The sequence below is a fragment of the Zootermopsis nevadensis genome, unplaced genomic scaffold, assembly GCF_977971745.1.
Source record: "Zootermopsis nevadensis isolate Lab colony 2312 unplaced genomic scaffold, Znev_1.0 Znev_ptg000016l, whole genome shotgun sequence".
In the NCBI taxonomy this organism is placed as follows: domain Eukaryota; kingdom Metazoa; phylum Arthropoda; class Insecta; order Blattodea; family Termopsidae; genus Zootermopsis; species Zootermopsis nevadensis.
Window position 1 is genome coordinate 1,318,861 of NW_028259148.1, and position 15,250 is coordinate 1,334,110.

General features: G+C 41.4%; 1 protein-coding gene across 1 annotated transcript in view; it reads left to right on the forward strand.

Annotated features, from left to right (window-relative positions):
* LOC110834177 (uncharacterized) overlaps positions 1-15,250 on the forward strand; it is a 327,297-nt gene that overhangs the window by 206,663 nt on the left and 105,384 nt on the right. Inside the window, exon 6 of the mRNA XM_087349345.1 lies at positions 331-502. Within this exon, the coding sequence (XP_087205471.1) occupies positions 331-502 (172 nt within the window). The remainder of the gene's footprint in view (positions 1-330; positions 503-15,250) is intronic.

Here is a 15,250-nt window from a genome sequence, read left to right on the forward strand (position 1 = left end):
CTGGTGCTGCATAATGATGTTTATTACAAGTGTCACACAGATCGCTTTATGCATTAATGCCTGGTTAATATAAATTTATATTTCGATGTGACGATAGGTTATGTGTTACGTCTTGTATGGGGTCCTTGAAACGACAAGGCAAACAGGACGGAAGACAACGAACTGCAGACAGAGGGCTGTAATGTTTTAGATTTTAGCAGCAAATACAGGGTGATCATTTTATTAGTGAATACAAACTGAAGAGTAGCCCTAAATAACTTCGTTCGGTGTTTGTACTGACCGCAGACCGGAGCATCGCCTCTCTAATAGTACGTCGTGTTCTATGTGCAGGGCGGCGCAGAAGATGAATCTTACGTCATCACCACATCGACGGAAGCGTCACTCCTCTGGAGAGGAAGACGTCGGCACGGGATTCAGCGCCGCGATGCGGAGGGCCCCGCCTCCCGTCCCACCCGCGCTGCTTCGCCGCATTGGCGTTAAGGAGGTCACCGGCGTTGGGAAGGTAAGCGCCACATTCCTGGACCCTTTTTGCCACAATCGCTCCTGCACTGTCACATTCCCAGAGATGAGCTGTCTTTTCTTATTCACCATAGCAGGAACACGTTTTTGAGGTGTGACACTAATTCCATTGCGAAATCAAAGTTACGAAAACACGTGGGGAATCCCTCCGTGGGGATTCCCCGACGAATCTTCGGGTTCCGTTACAGACGCGTAATTTCTTGACCAGCTAATGGACTGCGATCTTCTGAAAGTGATCTTTTTTTGGGAATACAGGGTGAGTCAAAATTAAGACCGCGTGGTTAAGAAATTATCGCTCTGAAATGAACAGAATTTCTGATATAATACGAAGCACATCATATTGGAGGAAACTTCAAGTTTGTATTTAGAATTTAATTTTTATTAAGATGGATGTCTTCTGTGTTGCAACGCCGTGTAGTCTCGTAGAAGTGTACCGACGTTTCAGAGGTACTTACTGCCTTCATCATGAGGGCGGTGGGTTACATTTTCTTGTAAGCTGTCCATATCCGCAGCCATGATCGCTTTAATATTATGAATTGTTTACATTGGGACCTAATTGTGACTAACTCTGAATTTGTTGTTTGAAGCGATGGAAATACATGTGAGTTAAAAAGAAAGGCAGAACAGCACGAAAAGTGTGATTAGGTTCTGAGACATGCTGTAGCATTCCTGTAAAATGAAGACTCAGGTGGGCGCGTAGTAACAAATGGCGTAGAAGCGAGGAATGATGGGTAGTCTTATATTCTTACGACATTGCTGCACTACCTAGGGATCAGATTATGGGAATATGATTCTTTCGTGATGTGTCGTATATCCAGCCTCCGCTACGCTGTGTTATGTGATGAGGGACATTAAATCCAAGGCGTACGTATACTTAAAAGTCCCATCTATATTTCGTGTACTAATATATCTCATAAGCATTTTAATATACTCTATATAACAGCTTTGTAACTTTTCTGATACATTTTGCTGGTTTTCCATTGATAAAGGTTTTTAAACTTTGTGTACAAAGTATTTCGTGCAAACAAAACTGCAACTTTAATTACGTAATCGTTATTTCGGGTATTTATAAGTTTTTCGTGCCACGTTTTCTGACGGCGGACAATCCCCTAAACAATATTTAAGAATTCAGCCCGTACCGCGAAGAAAGCACCACACTTCACCATTAAAGAGATCAACTGGTTAACCATTTGAAGCCGAAACTCGTCTACGTAACATTTAAGAAACCAGTCCGTACCGCGAAGAAAACACAACTCTTCACCATTACAAAGATCAACTGGTTAACGCTGTTTAAGGAAATAATCGATGTAACAATTTTCACATCTGTACTGGCACCCTACATGAGACGAACCCGACAGGACGGAGTCCTTCCTTACAAGCTAATAGTTTCTAAGCTGGTCACGAATTTCACTGCCCTTTATAGAATCCTAAGGTTCATTACTGTGTTTTCAAGAATCGGCCACCTGAACTATATATGAATCCAATCCATACCCTGAAAACCTATTTCTGTAAGATTCGTTTTAATATAATCCTCCTATCTGCCCATGAACCTTCCTAATTTTCTCATCCCTTTAGGTTTTCCGGTCAAAACTTTGTACTCATTTCTCATCTCCTCATGCTCTCTACACGTCCTTCCTCCCTCATCTCTGTTAGAATTAGGTTCAGAAAGACGAACGATCGAATAACTGTGCTATTTATAAAATTTCTGTATCCTTATTCTCAGCGGTGATATTGATACGAAGAGTCCAATTTCACCCTTTTACTCCGATTAAAAGGAATTCTTCTTCACCCCATTGTAAATTATCGGATCTAGAGAAGGGAACAGAAAATTACTGTAATTGAAGAGTCTAATCACAACCTAATTACGCGTGCAGAGCCACTTCTTCATGGGGCCCTGTGTATATGATCTGCAAGTGGATATCGTAATTATGTATGATTAACAGTCGAGTCGGCGTTCACAAGAGCTGGCGAGTAGGGGGAGGTTTCCGGGCCTTGCGCGCTGGAGGCTGAATTTTCTGAGCGTTGCCTTGAGATTTGTCCCGTCTTTGCAAGTGACGAAGGCACACGTAAGTTCAAATTTCAAAAGTATTATACCGATATTTAATGTAAATGTAAAATGTTGCTTAAAATTCCAGCAGTGAACAATTTTTTTTTGTAGAGCTACGTTTCACCTTTTTACCTTAGCTCTGCGTCTCTTGAATTTGCCTCGCGTAATCGCAGGAAAACGTCAAAGAACGCGAATATCTTTATCAGATACAGATAAATGCGTAAATTTGCTTACGCGCAAGTTTAATGTACATTTATATTTCTCTGTTTTACATTTTATTTGCTGTTATGCAAAATGATCGGATGTTAATTTTCAGTTTGATCTGATCTTTTACGAAATGATTTTTTTTAAAAAAATTGTCTCTGTCGTGAAATGAGGAGTCGATCTTAAGAATCGAACGCATTTTAGCATTTAACAGGTCCCAGTGGCTCTGAGTCCGTCTCCTGTGAGGACAAAGACGGATGGGAACTTGAGATTCGACTCGTGTACGTACGTGAGCTAGGAGCAAAGGTTTGTGAGAGGCACTCTCATTACATTGCAATTCAAGATGCCCTACGGGTCCTCTGGGGTGATTGGATATAATCATAGGATAGGTCTCAATTCTGGTAAGAAGCGAGGAACGGGTGGAGCTGAGGGAAGAGGGGAATTTGTGTGTTGTTGACTCCTTCAAAATGTAATGAGACGCATCGCGGACGGCGTAAATTAAGGGGCAAATATTATCCAAGCCGTAATTAAACACACGTGTCTTTTAAGTGGTTTTAAATAGTTTTGTGGTGTCAGCTTCGTGCTGAGAAGTCTTATCTATCTGAAAACCTTCAGGCTTAAGTAGAACTATTCATAATTAAATACGTAGTTATCTTCATATCAATTAATACACGAATTTTACGACGGTAAAGGATAAGGCAATACTTTGGAAACGTTGGTGTATGTAGGATAATATTAAAATGAATTTTATGTAAAATACGACAGATGGCAGATAAATGGTTGCTGTGCCTTGTTGAGTATTCGGGAGGTCCTAGGACTGATGAAGTCTGCAGTCCACCTTTAATGTGACTTAGCCTAGTCTGTCTTATCTGACTTAAGCATTCTACAACACGTGTCTGAAATATTCTGATGTAACCAGTTCGCCATTACGCAAATTATTTTTTTTAAAAAATAGTTTGTGGGTAAGAATTTAGGCGATGAAATTATTCTGATTTTGAAAGAGATACGATATTTGGCGAAAGGTAGACAGAGGAAGCTGTTTACTGACGCACTTTTGCAGAGATACCCCCTCCGCTGCGCTGTGTAGCTGTATCTTTATCCGACCACAACGCATCGAGCAATGTAATCAGCTTACACGACGGGAAAACAAACCGCAGACTCCGTCCAGGTCCCTGTTTGTTCCGGGAGAAAATGTAGTCCGGTCGCCGGAGCGGTGGTAAACGATTCCTGGGCTCGAAATGCACACGGTCATCGAATGGACACATTTTGATTCTTTTTTCTTTCTTTTTTTTTGGGGGGGGGGCAAAGTTTGTGACAAGCAGAAATACAAAAACTTTGCCCCACGGTTCTCGGAATTTTTGTACAATTTCTGAACATTTGAAACAACACCATTTCGTCCTTTGCTTGTAACACGTCTGTAAACATGCAGTCTTAATTAATCTGCCTTCGGCTGCTTTCATCACAATTTTATTACACGGAACTTCTAGAAATGAGACAGACGTAAATAATCAGAAAAGGGACTAGAATATTGGCAGAGATAAACCCACATAAATGTGAGAGATGTACATAATTTAAAATTAGTCCTTCAGACTTAATACATACACATCTCGTATTCAAGTGACGGAATGTCTCGGTCGTAGGAGATGAAAACCGCAGGTATAATAATTATTTAGATTGCCAGTGACACATAAGAGCAAAGTGGAGGAAATGTTTGGATTCTGCATCGAAGCGCAGTTCACATTGTCACGGAAGAGTAGGTTTTTTTTTGAACGCGAGTTGTCTGTGACTTCACTTCTAAGTCGAATCTGAAAGAGGCAGTCATGAAAGTTGTCCTTCTTCTGGGTTGTAGCGTCGCGTAATCCCAGCTTACCTCCTCACAACACAGGAAAACATCGTTTCTTATTTTCAGTACGCTCAGAAGTCTGTGGTGAAGTAAGCCAGGGTAACTTGAAAATGAATCTAATTTTATAATTATTCCTTGGCTTTTATGCTATGGTTTTCGAATTTCTTCAATGTAATTAGTATTTTGATATTTTTACTGGTATTTTCCTTCAGTGCTGTATGGTATAGGCTAATTACCAAATCCGATATTTTATATAATGCCCAGGAATTATACAAATTCCCTAAAACCGTAAGGCAGTGAGTATAATTTGTCTTCTCGGTTTCAAACTCTGCCTAGGATTTTTCTTTTTTACAGTTTTAGGAATTATACCACCGATGTCTTAAACAAAGTCGTAAGAGATCTCTCCTTGTTTCAACAAGCACTGTCAGTTCAAAATTCCGTTCAGTTTAGGTTGGCTTGTGTTATGAGTGGTGTTTTCTTTGCGGTACGGTCTGAATCTTTAAAAATAATAAGACGGTCCTGATATCAAAAGTTTTAAGTGTCCCACAGTTTCATATACAACTGCGTCTTTTTATCATGCAAAAGAATGGAAGCTGGCAACTCGGACGTTTCGGTCATGCTGCGATCCATTTTATCGATCGACTACCCCATTTGTTCCCGTGCGTTCTATACCATTTAGGCGTAGAATACTAGTGACTCGTGGCGGTTGTCAGTGTGAAGCGCGCTTAAAGGTGGTGCGTGTTGCCTGCACGTCTCCTGTCGCAGATGAAGGAGCCTCGCAAAGGTATCCAGCAAGCTTGCCGCTGCTGCATTAGGTATTCGAATGCAAGCTGAAATTGAAACGGGTTTTGGCGGGGGGGATGTTGAAAGGGTGGGGTGGGGGGTGGAAAATTGGCAGCTAGAAGCTTTTGGATGTGGATGAATGCTTTGGGGTTTGTCATTTGAATTGCAGATTAAGTGATACGTCTATATCCGCACTACGGATGACATGTAGTGAGCGAATTCCCCGTGGGACCGGAAGTACTGTACTTGCAGTGCAAGAGAAATGTCTTCCGCGGTGTGAAAGACGCTGTCGGATTAACGTCAACAAATATTTACAAGGCTGACCGGAAAACAAAACATCAGTCGATTCTAACAACCACCGCGTTGGGATATTTGTTTCTGAAATATTGGCTACATTTATGAGACGACCTCAACAAATAGGCCTTCCGCGTTTGCACCCTTAAATCTCCACGTGTTTGACGTTCCTCAAGATCAGAAATCCGGGGTCCCGAGTGGATTTATTTGCAACGAACAGGGACCTGTGTGATTCTGTGTACATTTTTGACAGTGATTGATTGATTATAAAAACACTGTGTTAGACATTGCACACTGTCTGAGGCATGATTTTATACGACGTTTCGTGACTAGTCTGTGCTACCGTCTTCAGGTGATTGGTTGTAATAATACTGACGTCTCTTTTCGTGTATTTAGTGATAACCGGGTTAAAGATACTGGTACGGTCTGGATCATTTTCGCTGACAATATGGGTGCTTGGGGGGACAGATGTTAGTATGAAAAACAGTTCTGAAGAAGGGCGTAAAACCACCTGCCGATACATCCGGAGACAACGGACAATATCTAGCATGGTGTTTCTAAAGAGGAAGTACATCGTAAATTGTACTCAGGAAGAAGCAGGTTCGAGTCTCTGTTGGCGCCGGCTCGTAAAGATTTGTGTCCAAGCGAATGTTTTTTTCTCCATTTCTTTACAGTGGACAGGGCTGTTACATGCGTGCGTACACACTTGTCGTGCGGTGTGAATCATGCTTCGGACTAGGCAGCGGGTAGCATTTTCAGAACGCTTAACAATCTCAGACTTTCATTTCGAACTTCCTTCATCTGGTCAGCGCGACACTTGCACACTTTCAGCTCTCGTAAGGATATATTTCTCTCAGCACCCCGCCCCCACTCCCCCCAGGCGTCGCGAGATGAGGCATCAGCACAGGATTGTCCAAACTTTTTAAAAACCGCAAGAGATATTCCAGTAGTCGCTCAACTGGTCAAACCCCTTCCCTCTTTTAGAATTAAATATTTATTTTTCGACTCACTAAATCTCGCCATTGGACCCTATTTAGCGTCCACTCTATTTAGGATCTATTTTAATATCATCCCGGGCCGTGACGCTGACCCCCATCTAGTGCCGAGGTTGAGAATGAGTCGGTGCTACGTCTCCTCTCCCCCTGAGCGCTTACATTGTGCGTAAGGGGACAGTTTTTAATAGTATGCCTCAATCTGTCGGATGACTCCCACGTTGCCTTTTCACTTTATTTCTTCTGGCTCAATTTCTTTTTGCATTTCTTACGTTCCCGTGCCTTCTACGTGCCCATCTCATCTCATCGCATTGTTTTGCTTTATTTCATAACAATAATTGCATATGGTGAAGAGACTTAATAATTTCTCATTGTGTATTATTATCCAGGCTTTGAACCTCAGGCACATATTTCAACATTACAAAGGGCGTTGTCTGCATAAATACAAACTCTCTCGCTTATTCTACGTTGAAGAGTCTGCTTAAGTAACCTATGCATCGTCCGTCATAAGTTACTTAATATTTATATGACACCCACGATATTTTATTCATGAAAGCGAAGGCAATGGCATTCAACGTAATTGCCTTTTGAATTTCGCAAGAGACAACGCAACCTTCTTCATAAACTAAATGTAACTTTGCGACTGGGTGCGTAATAAATTCATATTTCCAGCCTTGCCTTAATCTTTCCTTAAAAGAGATTAAAGTTGAAGTCTTAAGATATCAACACGCCTCGTGTGTTTTTCGTTAACCTTCTTAAAATTTCCATTCGAGAGTCCAGTCTCATTGTTTTTAATTTCTTAAATTTTTTTAGTAACACCGTGGCGGATTTACAAGGCCAGTACGACACTGTTGCCACTTAGTGTCTTGGTGCCTTGAAATTTCTTATGATTTTATACACGATTGTTAATTTCTGCTTCGTGCTGCCGTGTGGACTTGTAGATTTGTACCAGGGCTTAGTTTTAACATACTGTCTTCATCTTGAACCCTGAAGATGGAAGCAACATGTCCCTCCGAAACGTTGGTGTCTACTTTTAGTCCGAAAGTCGACATGAAATATTTACCGACGCAATAAAATCAAATCTCTTCGCCTTGTTTACGGTGGTTTAAGGCGATGGTCCGATTTGGTCACCCCTTGTCGAGTAAAGTCGAGGAACTTGCCTTCCCCCCTCTCCACCCTCGCCAGCGTCGGCCTTTATTCCGTTCTAACCTTTACTACTTAGTGTTTTAGCTGCCATTCTTCATGCGCCCCCCGCCACTTGTCACTACACTCTTAAGAACCTTAACTTTTGTAATATACGAGCATCGGGACACAACATGTCGTCATGCGCAACTTCACTTTTCTACATCTCGTTGCAGGACGGCTACGAAGCCTAGAGGGGCCCCGGGGGTGGTGGGGGTGGTGGGGGTGGAGACCAGAAGGTAAAAACCTAAATTTAGTCGTCGTGAGATGTCGGGAGGAACATTTTCACAGATTCGCTGTTTTCGGATGTGACGGCGAAGGGTTGTAATGGCGTCTGTATTCTGCAGTTCTGACTCGTAAATAGTTTGCGAGAACTTTATCTGCGCGGTAATGATTAGTTGTAGGATCTGAGGCTTTTCACGGCGATAGTCTGGTTCGAGTTTACCGACGTTTCGGAGGTCATTACTGCCTCCATCATCAGGTCGATGAGTTAAACGTCAGCAAACTTCTACCAGACTACACGGCGCAACAACCCAGAAGACTGCCATCTTCAGTGATTAGTTCACTTAATGGATTGTAACACGTATTCTTATCAACTGCGTCGGTTACTGTTGGCTGTCATTAGAAAACCAAAGTCTGCCTTCACTTTTGGATCTTCAGTTGTAAGGGTTTATTTTCATTTCTTTGTTTATGAAACATGAAAAGTTCCGATAGGTATCGAGAATATTTGGGGTTTTGGCGACGTTTCGGATGTGGGTGTCATCTTGTAATAACCATGCTGACTTGTAGATAAATACCAACGTCACTTAAGAACACACTGTCTTCATCTTCAGGGCTGAAAATGGAGGAATTTCAGTGCAGAATACCGACATCGACGAGGAAGACTACATTTCGTATTGCGCATGTCACGTGGCATGGCAGTCGACTTAATAATACGAATTTCGAATAGAAAAGGTTTTGAATGAAATCGTCGTGATGAATGCAAATAGGGTATGGCTTATGTTGTGACGGACAGGGTAATTGTGTTAAAAATATGAATACCATCTGCTTTACTCCCCGATGTGTCAGATTGGTTTATGCTGCATTGATCCGCTAAGAGCAATGCAGTGTTTCATTACTTAGTCAGAACTATCTGTACCTGTCAGTAGCTACACTGAGGGGCTGTAACTTGTTGGAAGGCCGGTTCGATTCCTTTACCCTAACTGCGCAAAGGTTTGTTCAGTCTGTCTGCAGTGTAGACCATGCACACGTTTAATTTTAGTAAACTTATTGCAGGCAAAACTGTGCTGAAAATCTAATATCATCACGAAATACAATTCTTAAAATCACAGAACATTTCCTTATCTGTAGTAAAATATATTTCTAAAAAAAATGTTTTAGGCTAGAAACTTCAGATCTTAATATCAATATGTTATGTCATGTACCGCTCATCTGCTAACATAGTTTAAGAATGTGTAGAGCTATACCTCCGTCCCCACACGTCTGTATGGTGTGATACTTACTTAAATGTTTCGCACTATCAGCGGCTGTGGAGAGAAATGATGGCTTTTGATTTATGGATTTTCATTTGTTATATCTCAGCATTCCAAGGGTAGAACGTTCATGTCAACTTTGTTATCCCGGCTGACACTTTAACAAACGGATAATAAATAAACGTTACTCTTAATGTTAAGTTGGCTTATTCTTAGGATCCGAAGGAAGTAACATGACGCACTTTTGCACTCAGAACAGAAGCCTTACATCAAGATGAACATTCCTGTGATTCTTGAAGCTTCATTACTGCTCGATCTTAGCAGTCTTTCCAGCCAGTTTACGGGCAGTCGACCGAGTCAGGCACCACATAAATACCACGGAGGAAACAATTCGTCTTAACAGATTCACAGAAAAAGACTGGAACAGTGCCTAAGAATTGATGCATATTTCGGAAGTTCTGTCCACAGCTGTCTCAATATCCCTTGGTTGTAGACCTCACTTGTTTCCGTCGTCACAAATTAACCTTCTTTGTAGTGATAAGCTTGCACGCGGTTATCGAAGGGCGATATGTAAAAATGTAAATTCGAGCCCGGTTAATTAAATATGAAAATTTTGAATGTTTCAAAAATTGTATTGGAGGTCTTCGGAGCTCGTACCGTTTCTGCAGAATGGGTTATGAAACGAGACACGTGTGCAAATTGACTTACACCGAAATGGGATCCAATTTGTCACATTTATCATTAATTCAAACGCTTATATAAACATCAAGGAAATGAGCAGTTGTAAGTGAAAATACCTTTTGGAAGACCTAGGCGTGGATGGATACTATTTACGATAGATCTGTACCAAATGCGGTACAGATCTGTGGACTGGTTTCAGATTATATTAGCCGACATTTCTGCTTCTCTGTAGTGTAGGTGGAGGATCATATCTGATTCCGTGTTCCGTCAGATTGTGGCAGTGAATCTACGCGCAGAGCGTGGATGATCGAAGAACACAAAACCACGTTTTAGAAGAACGATGTTGGAACAGAGGGCAGAAGGAGAGAGAGAGAGAGAGAAGTGAACGAGTTGCTAACAGAAGTACAAGCGCTCTGGACCAATTTGCCCCTGATGGATAGACTGCCATGTGGCATGAAACTGCTTTCCGGTTCAACCGGAGTAAGCGTGCTTATAATGCACAAGTTGTTCCTGCCCCAGGGTTGTGGGATTTGCTCTGCTCGAACAAGATGCAATATAGGTTTAACGTGTACGTCGGAACCATTGTTTCAGGGCTCCGTACTGAAACATATTGAAATAGGATGGAGTCACGTTTAAGGCTTCTCTCTGGGTTTATTTAACGAAGCTATTTCAACTACTTCTGTCTAAGCAATGCTTGTTTCTTAGCGATCGTTTGCTCTTACGGGATTTTTGGGGGCTTATGGGATAATATTTATTAGGTATGTGTTGTTATAACCGTTGCCATGGTAACGCTACCAGGGCATCTGCGTCTTTTGGGATATTCCTTATCGCCATGATTTTACCTTCTTTCATGAGAGTTAAAATTTATGCTGGAAGAATGAGTGCAGATGATGAATTCAGAAGTTGTAATGACTTACGTTGAGGTGCGTGATTATGGTAGGACAGAGTAAAACCACGAGAAATTTCTTAACTGAACCGGCATTATTTTTTTTCCCCAAAGAAGTGTTTTCCTCTGTGCATTTAGTTAAATCCTATATAATGTTCATTCCTGTAATTATTTTATTACGTATTAATTGAAATACGTTCATTAGTTTAACCATTAAGATGCGAATGGGTGTAGAGGGGCATAGTTAGTCTATAAACACTACATTTCGAGATCGTCGTTGCAGAACAAACTACTGTAGACCCCCAGCAATTACAAATAAGTTTGAAATCCTATTAAAACCCTCTGGGATATAACTTTGCTGACTCTTAACGGATTTATCCGTGTTCGTGATGTATGCATCAGTAGTATTTAATTCAGTGGCGGCTGGTTTACCCTAATCAAGTATAAATCACATCTTAAAGAAACATATATAAAGCTCCTTTTATATTGTCAAATGCACCTTTATGAAATGCTTTTAAACAAAAGCTAAATATGCATGAAGTAATGCCTATTTTATAAATTCAAAATGGAAGTAATGTTCTCTGTAATGAATCGACCGATTTTTTTATACATAGGCTTAATTATGTTTTATGTACCATTTACCATTACGTGTGAAGAGAAACCTGTGTATTTTGCGGCGGTTAGTGTGAAGATGGCTGTCTTCTGGGTTGTAGCGCCGTGCAGTCTGATAGATCATCGCCCTGGTGATGGAGGCAGCAGGAACCTCTGAGACGACGGTAAACTTCTACCAGACTACACGGCGTTGCAAGCCAGAAGACAGTCATCTTAGGAATTGTATATTTTGGTCGTTCCTACTTCTCATTTGAAACCACGTTGTCCGCTGTTCGCCTCTGAATAATTTTGCTAGTATACCTCCGCGCAGATCAATAGCCCTACCAGTCTCTCGGCCTACTGGCTAGCTCTGGTTTACGCAAAACTGGTGTCCATACCTGTGTAGTGAGTCAACTGATCTTCTGGAAGGCCATTTTGTCAGAATAGGTCAAAACTGCTGTATCTGTCGAGGCGTGTGCCCTCTTGTACATGTGCGCCACCTACAGGACTCTTTGACCCATCTATCTCAGTGAAATCCGCCACTGCAGTGACTCCAGAGACGAGGCGAGACGTCGCAGGAAGAATCTGGCTGTGTCTACGACGGCGACTTGGACCCGTCCGAAGATCCCACCCACACAGAACGAGGTGTGGGTTTGTGTGTGGGATTCTAGCAAATGGTGTCAGTAATCTATAACTTCCTTAAGAGTTCCCCAAATAAGAGCCAGCGGATAGGGCGCCTTAGGACAAGAGGTTTTACTAGGGAAGGGACGAATGCAAGAAACACGTTGTTACTTAACGTAACTTAGGACTTACGAACTCTGTAATCGGTGCTGACTTCTACACACTACGAGGAAATACGTTAAGATTTCAAGTTCTCGCGGTGGCTGTCTTATGGGATGTTGCGTCGTATACTGTCGTGTACGTTGACCGACGTTTCAGAGGTGTTCGCCGTCTCGATCGCTCTGATGATGGATATGCAGGAAGAACCTCTGAAACGACGGTAGACGTCTACGAGGGTACACCGCGCAAAATCCCGGAAGACAGCCTTCTTCAAAATATATATGAATCGCACTGTTAAGAATTAAATCGGGCGTAGTAACCTGGGCAGTTTTTCAAGGTCAAATCTTAAAACTAATTTGGGTGGGCCCTAGTGGACTTTATTTTACACAGTTGTAGGTATGGTTATCGTGTTTAGGCAGAGACTCGAAAACTCGAATATTCGTTACTAGAATCCAGTTTTATGTCTTATTTGTGATGATTTATGTATAATGTGTATGAGAAATGAAAGCAGCTGATGGAGTCGTCCAGTTTGGTGGTAAGATGGGTGTGATGTGGGGCTGGCGCCTGCGACCATAAGAATTACATCATGTTACGAAATTTGATAGAAAATCAAGTATTTGATTCAGAAAATAATTAAAGTTTCTCGTGCGTTTTACACTAAGTGTATGGTGAACCAGACTCAAGAGAGGATACGAGAAATTTCGATGGCGGTGGTGCAGGGAGGGGACAGATGAAGAAAACACGGACGTGCAAAGTTCCCGAGGACGCAGCGCGAGAGGGAATCACGGTTAGGGTGATCGTGGAAGGAGTGGCATATATAGATATACTAGATCAATTGCTCGAAGATGTGACACCAGTTTTAAAAGTCTCTCTCTCTCTCTCTCTCTCTCTTTCGGTTCACATAATTGAGCAAGAACTGCTCCCTCCCTCCCTCCCTCCCTCCCTCCCTCCCTCCCTCCCTCCCTCCCTCCCTCCCTCCCCTCGTTTGGTTACTTGTGATTTGTGATAGTGCTGTTGGGGTCTGCTTCGGAACAAACACATTCTAATCTTATCCAGTTATTCCATCCTCGACTTCGAACGTAAAGGCACGACTGAGTGGCTTTGCTACTTAAGACAGTAATTTGCAGGGAAGGAAGAAAGCTGTAATCGTATATATTATCAAGTCGCTTACAGGATTATCATTTAATCACTTACCTTTATCGGAAAAAAAAAAAAATTACGTTCTATAATTTTAAGTTAGTGTTGTGATGTCTATAAAATATCACAAAATTTCGGCATGTTTTGGTCTCCGGCCGAAATGAAATACTTTTCTACGTTCCGAAATATGCAAATCAATGCATAAGTGATACGTTAATTTTATGACGTATTTTATTATTTGTCAGATTATTAATTGATCATTTATTTTATGGTTAGTCAAGCACAGGGAACATAATCACTCACGTCTATTTTTGTAAGTCAGGTTCCAAAAATTTTGCTTTCAAGATTATTTATATTACAGAAAAGTTTTGGAAATGTGCAATATGGAATTGTGTGGGTTTGGTAAATATGTTTGTACAGTTCCTATTGAATTTTAATTTTACGCTCTGTATGCATTAATAATTTACTGCTCATCATGTCTAATCGATAACGGCGTATTTTTAATTCTATCCGAATGCAAAACGGATATTTTCATACATTTCCCTACAGATACCAATTTTTCGTCTTCCGCTCAAATTACCAGTGTTTCCTCAGCTCTGGGAATCGTTTCTCAGGATTTTTTTAATCACAAGTCTTTTTTCTCTACATGGGGCTGAAGCCCCGTTGCCACCCCTACAGACTGGGGCGGGCGATTTGTGACGATGAACAGGATTCTAGTTTAAAATAAAAGAAGAACAGAAATTTCGATGGCGTGTCCGGGAGTCGCGACGCAGACCCTAGCAGCAGTTGCTAAGGAGGAAAGTGTTCAGCTGCTTGGTCACGTGGTCAGTGTTCCAGCGAGGCTGCGTCAATCACACGAAATGTTGGTTCTCTGGACAGGCAGCCACAGATTAGCCTTTTCCTGGCATTGCAACATGGAGCCTGTGTTTTGCCTCACAATATCTCTGCCCCTTTCGCTCCGTTCTTTAGCTGTCGGCTTTATCTCCCCCTGCCCCTGTGTTCTGCAACCCCCCACGTCTTGTCTTTTCATTACTCTTCGCATTTCCTTCAAGTTCCTGCACTTTTTCCTTCGTGTACTTATTTTGTTTACTCCTTTGTCTCATTTGGCCGGCTCTTCTTTGTTCATTTCGTTTATTTATCTATTACTGGTCTTACGTTTCTTTCTGTTCGAATTACATTTTTTCCTTTGTATGACAACTTCCTCCCACATCTTTTCCATTTCTTTCTTCATTAATGTTTTGTGTTGCTGACTCGTAATATGAGATCAAATGGACAAGCCATTTCATCCATTTTTCATAAGCACAGAGTTTTAACCCCCCCCCCCCAAATTGTTGTGAGGATTTCTTTCTTAAAAACACATACCAATTTGGAAACATGACGAAGACCTACAAACCGTGACAAAGCGTGACTAGACCTGCTCTGTGAGAGTGTGATAAGTGTTGACCATAATTATCGAAATGTGACGAAGCCTTACAAAGCGTGACCATGTGTGACGAAGCGTGACTATTCGTAATCTTCTGTAATGGTGACGAAAAATTACCATCAGTTTCGAAACGTGACGAAAATCCACATATCGTAACTTAAGAAAACTATCCTAACCTAACCCAAACCAAACAAACCTAACCTAACTTAACCTATCTGAATGTGACTTAACGTAACTTAATTTAACCAAACCTAGCTTAACCTACCTCAACTCAAATCGACCTGACTTAACCTAAGCTAACTTAACCTAAATTAACATATCTTAACCTAACATAACATAACCTATCCAAACCCAACTCCATCTTTCAAAAACCTAACCTAAACTAAAATAACTTAACTTAAACTAATCTTGATATT